General features: G+C 36.8%; 1 protein-coding gene across 3 annotated transcripts in view; it reads left to right on the top strand.

Moving 5' to 3' along the window:
- Positions 1-11357, top strand: part of ZNF711 (zinc finger protein 711) — a 50902-nt gene extending 39545 nt beyond the window's left edge. For 2 of the 3 annotated variants that reach the window (XM_006261885.4, XM_014607225.3), the window contains exons 5-9: positions 461-607; positions 1313-1450; positions 7210-7257; positions 7863-8006; positions 8538-11357. In XM_006261885.4, the coding sequence (XP_006261947.1) occupies positions 461-607; positions 1313-1450; positions 7210-7257; positions 7863-8006; positions 8538-9715 (1655 nt within the window). In that variant the 3' untranslated portion in view covers positions 9716-11357. The remainder of the gene's footprint in view (positions 1-460; positions 608-1312; positions 1451-7209; positions 7258-7862; positions 8007-8537) is intronic. The other variant, XM_014607224.3, reaches the window with a different exon arrangement.
- The last annotated feature ends 3962 nt before the right edge of the window (positions 11358-15319 follow it).

The following is a 15319-nucleotide window of genomic DNA, read 5'->3' as shown; positions in this document are numbered from 1 at the left end:
GAGATGATGACTTGTGATTAACCTTACACACATGCTGATGTCCTTGGAAAAAGTAATAGCACATTTTATCCTAAATGATTCATCAGGACTAGATGCTGGCTAGCAGACTTGCCAGGGTTGCAGCTTGCTCCAGGATCAGTTACTTATAGAATAAGTAACAAATTTATTTGTAATGGGTCTGTGGCTACCCACTAGCATCTAAATAATACTATCCAGTAATTTAAGCCCTGAATTTGTTGGGACAGATACAGGAAGACAGGATTTTGTCTGACCTATCACTGATGAATGTCAGACTAGGGATTTTTGATGGCAGAATTATGTTCATATATTTCAAGGCAGTTAATCAGGATTTTATTGAATGCCTGTCTGTTCTAAAATAGAGAAAAAAAAACAGAATTTTATTTTATTAATCACATGACAATACTTCTGTTTGTTTAGGCTTATGTTCTTCTTTTTAAAGGTGGGACAGAAATTGTCACAGAGAGTGACTTTCACAATGGACATTCTGTAGCTGGAGTAATCGAGCAGGGAGGTGTTGGTAGAATGCAACGAGAGAAGATGGTTTACATGGCTGTAAAGGACTCTTCTCAGGAAGATGAAGATATTAGTAAGAATAATAAGAAATTTTACAAGAAATGAAAGCTGTGCATCTAATTTAGGTCATTTCTAAAAAGATATTTTTTGTGTTTGTGAATTATTATTTCACCTTTAAAGTAATAAAAATGATAAATTGTCTTGTATACCAGAAAATCAGGCTATCTAACTATAAAGAAGTAGAGTCATATAAAATGTACTGTGTGCCAGTTATACAGAATCATTATTTTTATTGCATTTAATGTGTTCATGGCTGAAATCAATAAATCACTGAGGTTTTTTATTTTTTTACAACTTTCTCATTTTTGAATTTGTGTAATGCTCTGTTTAACCAGTCTTATTTAAAGTGCTAGCACTATTTCAGAGCAATTTTCAAATTTTATTAAAACCAGAGGCACTTGTTCTGCCACACTAGCAAGTCAGCAAATATATATATATATGTGTGTGTGTGTATATATATATACGTATGTTGTTGTTTTTTTAATTAACTTTTGTTGGAGAATTTTTCCTTTTTAAAAACTAGCAAGGCATATAAATGAAGTAATGTAACAATCCTGGATAAATTGTTGGAGGGGGCAGTAAATACCAAGATAGAAAGGAAGGAAATTTTTAGTTTAAGTTGCTAATAATCGTAATAACGGGATTAATTTAAGTGAGGGACAATTTAGGCTAATCATAAATTAAAATTAATTAAATAATATTTTTTCCTTAAATCCAGGCTGTGCTGAAATAGCAGATGAAGTGTATATGGAGGTTATTGTAGGTGAAGAGGAAGCAACATCACTTCCTGACACACAGCTTGAAGAGTCTGGTGTGAATAAAACCTTTGTTCCTGTTGCTTGGGCTGCTGCTTATGGTAGGGTACTAGATGAATTTTGTGGGAATCCTTTGCTATTTTTTCCCTTAATTTTGTCCCAAACCCTTTTTGAAATCATTATAACTTGTGTATACATTCAGTTCATTGGAGGGCTGTAATTAGCTGTCTTACAGGACATGAGTTATTTTATAAAAGAGTCAAGACAGTGAAATTGTTCACTAGAGAACTCCTGTGTTAGAGGCTATCTACTTTTTACAAAGAATACCCTTAGTTCCTCTCAGTACAGGCATGCAGGGAAATGCTGGTCCTGAACTCAAACTAACATTTTTGTTACTCTTTTTAATCCTAAAAAATGGGTTTGGGTTTTTTTTTTTTAATATTCAGCTTTATGAATGGAAAACTTAATTATTTATAAGAGGAGCCCAGCATTTAGCTTTCCATACATGTGAGAAATCAGATGTTAAGGGTTGTGGAAGCTTGCGGAAGTTAGAAAGAATTAGTTAAAAATACACATCTGTCTGGTGAAGAGTTTACACCAGTTTTATCACAGTTGCATTGAAAGAGGACACGGTGAGTCTGAGGGATAGGCATATAGACATATTCTCAATAGTCTTAAATAACACAGAGCTTTCATTCTCCCTGGTCTTTTTAAGTAAATCATGATTTTAAAAATATTTGTAGTATTAAACTGATCCTCATCTTTTTCTGCAACAGGAGTTAAAGTAGAAATCCTGTAAGGAAGTTTTTACTCATGTAAACTCTGTATGTTGTTATTAAGTATTTTCTATACTGTGGGATTTTGGCTTGTATCTACACTATACATAACAGAATATATTCTCAGTTAATCTCTGAGTTATATTATAAATGAGAGTATCCTATATTGATGTATTTGAACCTTAGAGCACTCTGGACCACAAGAAAAACATTTTAAGTCCAAAACAAGAATATGTGTAACAAACAGACCCTCCTTAGGCATGCCATGGAACTTCATATTGCTTTATTTAAGCAAGCACTGATGTATCAAGAAACATGATAAATAAGTAAGTTTGAACTTTCATGTGCACCTAGTTCTTGTACAGAAAAATTATATATTTGGGCCCGCACCCATGCAAGAAAGAAATTGGGTTTGAAGTATTCAATACTAAGGGTTGTATACCATAATCTGTACATGAAAGCAGGTCTGTGAATGCTCAGCATATAGTTATTGTATAGTTTAACATCCTTGTCAAAGGAGTTCAGGATGGAGAACTCTGCAATAAATAAAATTATTACTTTGCATCATTTTCCACAGAAATATCTTTCTTAGTACATACATTTTCCATTACATTGGATTAATTAGAATAGTTGTGTCTGGGTCAGACCTATTCGTTACCCATTCTGTTATTTCTGACAGCCAGGAGTGTAAGGGTGGGGGGGTTGGCTTAACCCATGTTCACTTCTTTTATCTTTTTTCCACATGAGAGAGACAGAAACCTCTTGTCTACATTCCTTACTCCAAATGAGTTAGCTAATGAACTTCTATAGTTAGGGTTAGATTTTGTTAATAGCGTTAGTACATTTTTTAGTCTGGTTCTGGGCAGAGGTTTGTGTCAATAGGTTTTACTGTTCCAGTGTTTATCTACTCCCATCTGTACAAGAATTAAAAATGTATAGTATTGAATCAAGAGGATTTAAGATGTGTTCCTCTCATGTGCAGGATGGATAAAAATCAACTCTCTTAAAAAAAATTTGGATTTTTTAATTTAAATCAATTTTTTTTATTTAATCATTAAAAAAATATTGTTAGGATGTGTTTTTAAAAAATAAACCTGTATAAAGATAGTTTTAATTTAAGATATATGTTAAAGCAATATATTCATGTAACTTTTTTTAAAAGGTTTTATAAATAGGTCACAATAGGCCATGGACTGTATTAGGGGCCCAATTTTATGGGGTTCCCAGAGACTCCTCTGTAGATTAATAAAGATTAAAGAAAACCACTGTAACCAATGGGATTTGGTGTTCAGTCTAGAAGATCCCATTAAACATATCTGTGATGCTTAATTTCAGTTCTCAAACTGTGGATTTGTCTCTCCAGAAATAACATCCTTGTTTACAGCAGTATATGGAGATGAGAGATAACAGCTGATTACCTACCCATCAGCCTTTTTATCTTTCTGCAAGTTTGTATACACAGAGCCAAGCCCTTACCTCTCTCAAAGTGCAAAGTTTCAAGAAGCTAAATGAATAAAGGATATCAAGCAACAAGAATGCTCTTTTTGTAGAAAACAGTGATTTAAATCAAGGCTTCCTAACCAATGAATCAAATCCACCCTGCTTATGTGGCAAAGTTTGAAAATGATGGGGGGGATGTCTGTTATCTTGGATATGGTCATACTCAGATCCTTTGAAAATCTCAAGGAACCAGGTCAGCCACAAGCATTGAGTTCCCCCATTGTAAATTAAGATGCTACCCCCAAGTTTCCAGGCAACCTCAGGAGAATTAATCTAAGGGCTAAAATAGACATGGAAATTAATCCTGCCCTGTTCTCCTAACTGGGGATGGAAAGCTTCCCCTAAGACTTCCTTATCTGAAAGTGGAGTTTCTGTCCAGTAAACCTACATCACAGGACAAACTAGCACTAGTGATTTCTCTTTATACCAAGGAGCATGCTGTTCCTGGATTATGGTAGGATGCTCATTACAGCACTGAAGCTTCCAACATATGAGTATGTTGGTACTGCCATCCTCAATATCAGGCACTCCAGCACAAAGTAGCTCTGTGTTGGGAGCTATCACTTTGGCTCTAACCACTTCCTTGGTACTGACCCAGTATCTAATTCAAAAGCTTTCTGCAGTGACACTTTGAAAGATATCAAGAAGTGCCAATCAGGTCAGTTCTAGACCAATTTAGAGGGAGCACAGGAGTTATCTTCAAACAGTTGCTGGAAATAATTCCATAACAGCATACCAGACAGTACTGCATTTTGGCTAAAAGAAAGGCATTCTTTTTCCTCCTCAAATGAGGAGTTGAACAGACCATCTTCCCTCAAACTCTCACCCTTTCTTCTCTGTGGAAAGGTCAGTAGAAGCCTTGGAAAGCTCCTGAGGAAAACCATAAGATCATTGGGGCCCTATATAACAGTCTCCCCACCAGGTATTCACCCATGTGCTGCTCCTGCCTCACAACCATTATTAACCAGAGATTTTATAGGTCCCTCTCTAGACTGAATACTTGTGCTACCAAACCCAGATCTTTGAAAGGATCTATATCCAGATCCTCCTGAGAACAACTTCATTTCACTGCAGCTTATAGAATATGAGGTGGAATATAGTGGTGACAGACACACATGCACCTGATCCACAACCTTGGCTCCTTCCCAACATCTTGCTGCCAGTACCAAGAGACATCCTTTGGCCACTCCTTTGCCCCAAGCATGATTGTTGATGTTCTGACAATTATGGTTACCTTCCTACCTACTTACCATGTCTTGGATATTGGCTGATATGCATAGAATTTGCCCAGAGTGTCTGATTCCTTTAAAAAAAAAAAAGCAACTTTGCAATTCTGGTACTTGTTTAAGTAAAAACAAAAATGCACATGGATTTGTTTTGGGTTCATTGGTGCAATTGTATTTGAGGTGGAAAGGACATACCTAGTTTAGCAGTGGTTCCATAGTTAATGGATCTCGTAAGACTACTGCTATTTCATTTTGACAAACCATTGTGGTCTTACCTTGGTCTCATGCAGTAGATGGTAGCAAGCTCTTGGCCTTTGCAAGAGCAGTGTCAGGAGCAGTGTATCTGCCCAGGAGGCACAGCAAAGATTGCTTGACTGCGATTCCTCAAAAAGTCCTATAGTTGTTAAATTGGCAGGTAGATCTTACTCAGGTAAGCAGTGGAATGCCTGTCTCAGTGTTGACTAGCCAGTTAGGTTCCCTTCATGACTCTCTGCACGCTTATATATGTGAAGTCAGTCTTTGTAGGAGTTATAGCATAAGCTAGGAGGAATAGTGGAGAAATGGGCCCTCATAGAAGGCCCCAACCAAAACTGTATTTCATAAGGATGGAGTATTTCGTGTGTTAGACTGTGTATGAGGTTGTGTGCTCTAATTAGTGTGTATTTAGGGATTAAACAAAAGAAAGCCTGTATGTTTTTCCCCCAGACTATCCATTCACTACCTGAACTCAGTGTTTCTCAGGGTCCTCTATGCTTCTCATAGCAGCATTGGCCAGACCTTGTCTGTTTTACTGTAGCAAATTATAATTACAGTGCCATAACTGTCTTGTTTGTTAAAGGCCAATGATGAAAAGCTTGATTTGTGTTTATCTGACTAATCTTCTAGGGAAAACATAGTACACAGCAGCTATTTAACTCAATAGCTGAAGCTTCTGATGACAAAATTTTGCTTCTTTGGGGGTGTTTGTTTTAGATTAGCATTGGGTTCTCTCTAACACTGGTCGGCAGCCAGTCTAGGAGTGGAGCCCCAATAGATGGACAAATGAATAATCTCCTTTGCTTCAGCAGCTCCTGCCACCAAGTTGGTTGCAAACGTACCGGCACCTGCCTTTCCTTTGTTTTAAATCAGCAAGGCTGGTGGGGTGGAGGGATGGGCACGCTGGTGTGTGGGCAGCTCAGAGTCTCCATATACACTGCCCGGGCTTTTGCACCCTGGAGAGGTCACTCCAGTTTCAGTTTATCTTTCAAGCAGGGATTACGTTCAGCAAGCTGATGTCTCACTTGGCATGATTCTGTTGTCCCACAAGACAGACAGATGCTATTAAGTAAGTTATCATTACAAATAAGGTACTAAGTAGATACTGGGGTTGAAGAGTTCCTGTGCACTTAAGCAGTGTATTATTATTTGGATCAAAACAAGCTGCCCAGGAGATACTTAGGCAGGGTATTGAGAGGATTAAGGATTGACCTTTATGGTCTCCTGAGGGCCAATCCACATTGTTTGTCAAGACAAAAGTAAATCGTCCATTATACAAAGTGTAAGATTCAGCTAAGATGAACTGAGCACAGAATAAATTAAAGCTCATTCCACTAATCCTCAAGCAGCTGCTTTACCCTGCCTTGCTAGTACCCTTTACCAGAGGTATGTAAATCTATGGTTTAGAGTTCTAAATACACGTCCCGCTCTCTGTGTGGATGCATGTACATTTGGAGCCCTTTTCAAAGGGGAACATTTCAGAAGAGCAGCAGCTGTTACCTTCTTATTGTTACATGTGAATGAGCTGAGAATGATTCAAATGTAGCAAAACATGCTTCAACTTTTAACACTGCCTCCCACTCTGTTGCTTGGTTCATGTGTTCAGATCATGTGCTCTTTAGTTAGTAGGTTGATTCTGCAAATCCTGTTCAAGTAGGGATGCTGGGTGTTGGTCCTGATGAATTGAATCTGAATGTATATACTCAAAGCATGGTTATTAACCCCACTGTGTTTGTGGTACTTCAAGATGTGCTGTCCATGTAGGCTTCATCATCTACCCCTACTGCTTCTTGTTGGATTCTTTACTGATATTGGTAAAGGAACTAAGTTAAGGATGTGGCCACATTTTGCATTTCATGCCTGTGGCTGTGGCAGGCAGGAGGGTGGCACAAGTGTACTCCAATATACTTGGCTATTCAAAAAGATTCTGATTTTTTTTTTTAATTTCTGGCGCTCATACATGCATTTATGGGTGGAGTCTGTGGACAAAACATCTTGAACTGCACTTATTGTAGAGATAGTGATTATTCTTTTCTAGCTAAATAGCTTTGAAAATCTGATACCATTTCTGTTTGTGAATTAGTAAAATATTATTTTCTACAGGAGATGAAAGACGGCTGCCAAGGAGGTATGAAGATGGACAAGCAACAGGTGAGGATGTTAAATTACAGTTGGTACAGGAGCACAGACTACTTTGCTATTGTCCATCTTTGGAAATGCAGAAATTTGTATTTCAAGTTTTTCAGTTGATGTTTAAGTCACATCTCTTGACTTAAATGAACATTTTCTACTTAGTAGTTGTCATAATAAGTTGAATGCTTACCAAACATGTTTATGATGCATATGGGGAAAGGTGCCATGTTCATGGTACTCATTGAAAAATTAAAACAGTCCTAAATGTAGCAGAGGCATTCAGAAATGCGCTTTGCTGCTATTTTTTAGTATAGTTCTGTAACAAGGGAAGAGAAAATAAGTCTGAAAGGGTGAAGGAAAGTACCAAAATAATCAGCTGAAATGAATGGATTGATGTAAAAAACAAAGTCCAAAACAAATCAGAATGGTTAAATGATGGTATGCTAAATCTCTTACGAGAACCAAGTCAAATATTAACCTTTTAAAATATAAGCTTGCCCATTCCTTTATATAGGAAACACTTTTACATTTAAATTTTAAAAAATCATTTGCTGTTACTTGTCCAGTCACCTCAGTCCAAGAAGAAACTCATGGCTTTTATTGTTTCTTATTTTTAATTTCAGGAAATAACTTGGATGCAAGGTTAGAAAACAAAAATGGTAATGCAACACAGTACCTGCAGATCTGTGATAGCATTAGCACAAATAGAGTGCTTAAACAAAAAATCAAGAGAAGGAGGAGGGGAGAAGCCAGGCAGTGGCAAACAGGTAAAATATCCTTAATTGATTATTTTATTTGTTTAACATGAAGAAACACTTAATTCTTAATAGTGGCAGAATTCTTATCCATAGCTTATTTTACTGTTGATCTGCAGATTTCTGCTTGGGACACAGTGCTGGCATTACCAATTTTGTAGCTAGCAGATTGCATTAAAAACAACCAAGAATATTCTACTTTCCTATGTATGTGAGCAATTCCTGAATATAAATGGAGGAGATAGACTTAAGAATGGGGGAGAGAGAGTTTAGACAGTCTCTCTGTTCATTTATGGTCCATACTCTAAAAATGTCACCAATCCTAACGCCTTTATGATAGCATTAAATTCTCGATTTTCTCCAAAATACATGCATTGTAAATGTTTTTAGTTTGGTTGTTTTAAAACTGCTAAACTATTTACTTTCTGCATAATGTTTTAACTGTGTGATCTAGAACAGTGCTTCACTGATATCAAGCTGTTTTTTTCTTTCATTAATTGTTCTGTTTTCTTCATAATTTTTTTCTTTTTGTTTTGAAAACAGCTGTTATAATAGGTCCTGATGGACAGCCTTTAACAGTTTATCCATGTCACATATGTGGAAAAAAATTTAAATCCAGAGGATTCTTGAAAAGGCATATGAAGAACCATCCAGATCATATGATTAAGAAGAAATATCAGTGTACAGACTGTGACTTTACAACTAACAAGAAAGTTAGTTTCCACAATCATCTGGAAAGCCATAAACTCATAAACAAAGTTGACAAATCCCATGAGTTTACAGAATATACAAGAAGATACAGAGAGGCCAGCCCATTGAGTTCTAATAAATTAATATTGAGGGACAAGGAGCCTAAGATACACAAGTGCAAATATTGTGACTATGAGACTGCAGAGCAGGGATTGCTCAACAGACATCTGCTAGCAGTTCACAGCAAGAACTTCCCCCATGTTTGTGTTGAGTGTGGGAAAGGATTCCGTCATCCCTCTGAGCTTAAAAAGCATATGAGGACCCACACAGGGGAAAAGCCATATCAGTGTCAGCACTGTGTCTTCCGATGTGCTGATCAGTCCAATCTGAAAACACACATCAAAACTAAACATGGGACAGACTTACCATTCAAGTGTGAGCACTGTCCCCAGGCATTCGCAGATGAAAAAGAACTTCAGGAGCACACAGAGTTGTTTCAAGGACATAAGACTCATCAGTGCCCACATTGTGACCATAAGAGTACAAACTCAAGTGACTTGAAACGGCACATTATTTCAGTTCACACAAAAGACTTTCCCCATAAATGTGAGGTGTGTGAAAAAGGCTTTCATCGTCCATCTGAGCTCAAAAAACATAGTGAAACCCACAAAGGTAAAAAGATACATCAGTGTAGACACTGTGACTTTAAAACTTCAGATCCTTTTGTACTTAGTGGGCATATCCTCTCAGTTCACACCAAGGACCTCCCTTTTAAATGCAAAAGGTGCAAAAGAGGATTTAGGCAGCAAATTGAACTTAAGAAGCACATGAAGACCCACAGTGGAAGAAAAGTTTATCAGTGCCAGTATTGTGAATATAGCACCACGGATGCATCGGGCTTCAAGCGACATGTAATATCAATACATACAAAAGACTATCCACACAGGTGTGAATACTGCAAAAAGGGATTCCGTAGACCATCAGAAAAAAATCAACATATAATGAGGCACCACAAAGAGGCCATAATGTAATATATCATCTTGAGAAGGAAGAAATTTAAAAACTGATATGCTAATTGGGGAAAAAAATCTCATGAACTGTTTCTCCTGGTTTCAAAGCTTGATATTAAATCATAACTTTACATTCTTTGTATTAAAAGTCTTAAAAGTATTAGGGTTGACAGGGGATCTCATAGCCCTATGATTGTTGCTTATCAGAACCTAAAGAGCACTATAGAATGCAGAAGGGTGGATGAATGTCTGAAAGGTTACAGAATGGTTGCAGAATGTCTTCTATTTACTAGTATTATATGTTAAGCTGTAGAAGACAAAATGAAGATGATTGTGTTACCTACCCTTTTTGTCAATAACAGCATTTGTCTCCAACATGCAAACAATTCAGACTGGTGGGATTATTACAAACTGTTTGCTAAGGCAACCAAGTCTAACTTATGCATTTTTGAAAAGAAAAAAATATAAATCAATCACATGGTCATAATGTTTTTAAATTGTGCCTGGGAATTGTATTCCAGATTTGGTCAATTTGGGGGGTTTGTCCCATTTTTTAACATTTCATTGGGGAACCTTTTTGTTTCCTTCATTAGTTTAGGTTCAATGAGTAATTTTTTAAAACAATTTTCAGAGCTGCTAACCTATTTTATTGCAGGATATGATGTTTAAAATATAGCATTATGTTATGAGCTCAAAGGTGGTGTTCTGGTGCTAGGGATAAAGATGTATATGTATATAATTTCCCTTTTTTATCTGAAACTACAGTTGAATGTTGTTGAGTATGGCACATATGACAAAATTAACCTTGAATCTGATTTTATTTTTAAGGAAAATGGATGCAGCTGACAGTGTTGAGACAACACCTTTTTTTCTTGCTATTTCACAATCTTCTCTAAGAAAAAAAAGTATTCAAATTCAAAGAACAGAATAGTTTTCTTGAATTAAAAGACAAAATATTTAGAGGTTATTTAAGGCAGTGTTCATCACAGGTATGGCTGTTATAGTCCTACCTGCTAATATAAAGTTTTCAGTATAGACATTAAATTGCACCTTTTAATCAATTCTTTAAAAAAAAATCTATACCATACTATAAACATGCATTTTCAATCTGTAAGAAAGTATATATGCAGTATTTAACCAGAAAAATATGCTGCCACTAGAGTTTGGAGGTGGATCTTCAGTTTACAGTGTATACATTTAAAATATGCATCCCTTTAAACAATGCTTTGTGTTAGCATGCTGCAAATCAAATGGCGCTTAATATAACAAGCTGGTCTAGGGCTATTTAATGAAAAACCTGTTCATAAATGTTATGCATATAATGTGTACTTTTTTTACTTTTTTTAGTTGCTTCATGTTTGCACACAGCTGTTCACATGATAAATTGTAACTTTACTTCATGCTATATTGTGGCTTTGTGTTTCAGATAATGTTCATATTGTTTTTGCACCAGATGAGAATCAGTTCCTTGAGAATAAATTTTTTTTATATTTCTAAACTTCAGAAAGTTAAATTGGGAAATCTCTTAGAAAAATACGTGTTTTATGTGGCTGTAAAAAATGATGTACACGCTGTAAAATAAGATTGTCACTGTTATGTGGGATTATTATTTCTAAATGTGTTACTCATCGTAATGAGCATACAATAAAACGCATCTCTTGCACTCCCAAGGGTAATTTTTTTGAGTTTTTCTCATTTAGGTTGATTCTAGGAATGTATTCACTGAAAGTTTGTTAGTATTCTAATTTTGATTATTATCATTTTTTACGTGACGTAATCATTTGGTCTTTAATAAACTAATTAGTTTAGAAGTGTTTTTCAGAAAAATATTGCTTTTTGTTTTTCAGTTTATTTACTCTGTTGTACTAGTACTGATAATTTTCAGTAAATTTAATTCAGGGTATTTACTAAAACTCTCTTGAAATATGAATATTGGTATTTTTTTAATCTCCTTGTTGAATTATGTCAAACATATTTTTACATGAATTTAATGGAAAGACAAGTCGGTTGATGTTTTTTAAGTGCTTAACATTTGGGATTTAGAACACAATTTTTCTTGTTTGAATTTAATGTTTATATCAGACCACTAGAAAAATATAAACTATAATCAGATATATAAAACTAGTTTATTTTAATCAGACTTTATGTTGTGGGAAAGTTAAAAAAAACAACCCTGAAATAATTATATTCTGCAAATATCTTAATGGAAATTTTTTTCAAAAATGCTTCCCATTGTCTTGTTGCAAATTCATTGTACCCTGTGTACTTGTTACTGGTAGGAAAAAATGAGGCCTTGTGGATTGATTCATTCATTGGGGAAGAGGGTTCCCTATTTAAACCAATTCCTTCTCATAGCCAGTTGCTAAGGCAAGAAACAATACCATCCACAGATCATTTGGATTAATATTTTACTTAATTGAAAATGTTAATGTTTGTTTATGAAAAATATGCAGAATTCATAGACAAAGTATAGACTTAGCCTTTTAAGGAGAATGAAAATTTAAGATTGCAACTAATTTGCCACTCTTCAGACAGTCCCCTCCAACAAATAGACAAAGGCGGAACAATTAGATATTTTAATAGTACAGTGAATAATTATAATAAATTAGTCCCCTAGCAGACTTATCTATCTATCTATCTATCTATCTATCTATCTATCTATCTATCTATCTATCTATCTATCTATCTATCACATGATTGACTGTAATATGATACATATTCAACCAATGTATCATGCAAGAAAAATGGCAAACTAGCTACTAAGATGTTCCACGTACTTGTTACTGGTAGGGAAAAATGAGGCCTTGTGGATCCATTCATTAGGGGAGGGGGGTTACCTATTTAAACCAATTTCTTCTCAGAGCCAGTTGCCAAGGCAAGAAATAATACCATTCCACAGATAATTTGGATGCTCCCTAATGCTAGGTTTCTTGAGCCTGGCAGCTGTGCAAAGTGTTTTGAGGATTTTTATCCCAGATCCTCAAAATCACACCTGCTGCCATGGCAGGATATGTAATCCTGAGATCCAGGATAAATTCCTTAGATTGTTTTTCTTGATTTAAATCAACATTTGCCAGGAGTCTCAAATGACACTTTACAGCAGTGGTCTCCAACCCTTTTAAGTTGGAGATCACCTTTGGCATTTAAAAGCAACCCAAGATCTACTGTGCACCACTGCCACCCCCTTTTTCCCCTCTTCCCCAGCAGGTAAGTCTGTGGGGAGGGAAGTGGGGGCAGATCAAGGCAGAGGGAGAAAAAATTATTTGGGCGTACGCCTCCCCAGCAGGTAAATTCCACGTGGCAGGGGTCCCATTCAATTTACCCCTGTTCCTGCCTCTCAATCTAGCCCCTGCCCTTCCCCACAGACTGACCTGCTGGGCTGGGGCGCACACATGTATACACATGAGCACTCAGCCCCCCACCCCAGCCTCGGATCAACTCCAAGAAGCTCCACGATCTACCACTGGTGACCACTGTTTTACAGAGAGATTTAATCTTGTGCCACCAACCTTTGCTAAAATGCTACATCTAGAATATTAGGCCTAAAAAATGGAAATAAAAGGGTTTAATCTTTTCAGTGGATGCCAGTACCTGTATCTTGCATATAACCCTTGAGTGGTCTGAAATTTTTTATTTCAGAGTTGACATTTAAGTATACAGAAAAGGTATTAGAAGCAATTGATAGTAGTTTTGGGGCTCTGATCCTGTACATTTGGACTATTGACAGTAAATGTGTTGGGCTCTACAAGTGAGTGAAATTATTAATTGCAGTTTTAAATTCTTCAACTTGTAAAGCATTTTACTGAGATAGGGTTTTTTGTAATTTAGTGACATCTACAGAATATGTGATGTGTGCTACCAGAATATTTTTCTGTAGCAATTAGATTTATAATTGTAATTTGCTTCTTGTGAATAACGCGCCTTTCTCAAGATTGTTTTGAAAGCTCATGTGCCATACCAGCATGTATTCCTGATAATTCTGTTTGTGCTGTATACATATATTGTGTTTGGGAGGAGTGGGGGTGGTAAGAGGCAAAAAAATAAAAACATCCCTTTGAAAGTTAGAGAAATACCCATATGCTTAAGCAAGACTGTTCATATACAGGTGAAACTCACTCCTTTACATTTTCAAAGCTATTGTATAGCTGTGATCCTGGTATGGAAAAGGAAGCAGTTTGAGAAGCTGGTTAGGACTTTGATTCCATTCTTTTAAGAGAGGTGCATAGGTTCTCAGTTTTGTTGGGTCTGTCAATGCTCCCAGCTATTGGGGTAGAATTGGTGCTAAGAAATATTTTCTTTTATCTTTAGCTATCCAGGTGATTGAACCTTCCTTTGTGGTGAGGCTGTGGCCATTGCCTACTTGTTATCTTGCCAGCTTCCTGAGCCAAAGGTCATGAGCTAAAGATCCCTATGTGACAAACAGATGATTGATTACGCTGATAAAACTTCCAGCTTCCTGAGCACCCAAAATGCCACAATTGTCTGCTAACGTCAGTTTTCCAAACTTATCTGAATGATCAGTAGTATCCAGTAAAAAGTATTTCTTAAGTAATTGGAATACAGGATAGTTTTATCATTAAACAAAGCCAAGAAGTCCCGTGGCTTCCCAGTTTTCACCCTCTCTTGGGTCCTCATAAATTATGGAATTGGATGCCTCCCATTGTATTTTCTCACATGCTACGTGATCCAGAATAAAACATACACCTTGTTTTTGAAAAACAGAAAAGAAAAAAACTCTCCTCCTTGTAGTAACAGGGTGTTTATACATGTGCTGCGGGGTGGGGGGAGAGAGGGAGGCACTCTGAGAGCTGCTTTAATTAAAGTGTCCAGAGCATCATGTGTATCAGCGTCCCCGCGCTGTAAAATGGTGGTACGGGCACTTTAACTAAAGCTTATCAAACAAGCCTTAGTTAAAGTGCCCCTGCTGCCATTTTTCAGCACAGGGATGCTGATGCACTGACGCTGGAGTCTGCTGGAGCACAATAATTACCACACTCCAGCAGACACAATTAATTGAGTCTGTTCTGATGCGCTACAATTACAGCATGTTGGAGCAGCCTCAGTGTACATTTATGTGTACAGGAGCAGCAACTAGGGAGCCAAGCCTGCTCATTGTATTGTGCTTCATGAATCACTGTAGATTTTTTTTACTGTATTACATTATCCAGATCAGTTTGTCCTATCGTGGTAACCAAGGCATCTTTTGGTGGTGTTTTCTCATTAATTTTTTGACAGGTTTTGGTTCCCTGATTAAGTCATTGCTGTTTTAACTTGTTTGGGAGCTATGTGGGCTGGTATCCAGTTGCTCCCCGCTCCTTAGCTGTACCAGTCACATTTATAATCCTATTCTGTGTAAGAGTTCAGGGGCATCTTCCTCATTAACTGTGGAAGTGCTGAAAGCTGGTAGCCCTTATTTGGTTTGAATCTGCTTTTCTTACTGTCTGTTTTTTACTTCACACAGACTATGATTCCTCTACTTGTAGTGGGCTTAAGTAGGGAACTGCTGAGGTCGGATATTAGTACTGCCCGCACCAGATACCTGGATCTGTTCCTAGTGGGGAAAAAAATCAAGCCTCAACCCCAAAGCTTCATCCATGCTTTACCTCAAAACCCCCCACCAAATTA

Source organism: Alligator mississippiensis, chromosome 8 (assembly GCF_030867095.1).
Source record: "Alligator mississippiensis isolate rAllMis1 chromosome 8, rAllMis1, whole genome shotgun sequence".
NCBI classification, from domain to species: Eukaryota; Metazoa; Chordata; order Crocodylia; family Alligatoridae; genus Alligator; species Alligator mississippiensis.
Note: the sequence above shows the minus strand (reverse complement) of the source record. Positions and strands in the feature narration are given on the sequence as shown.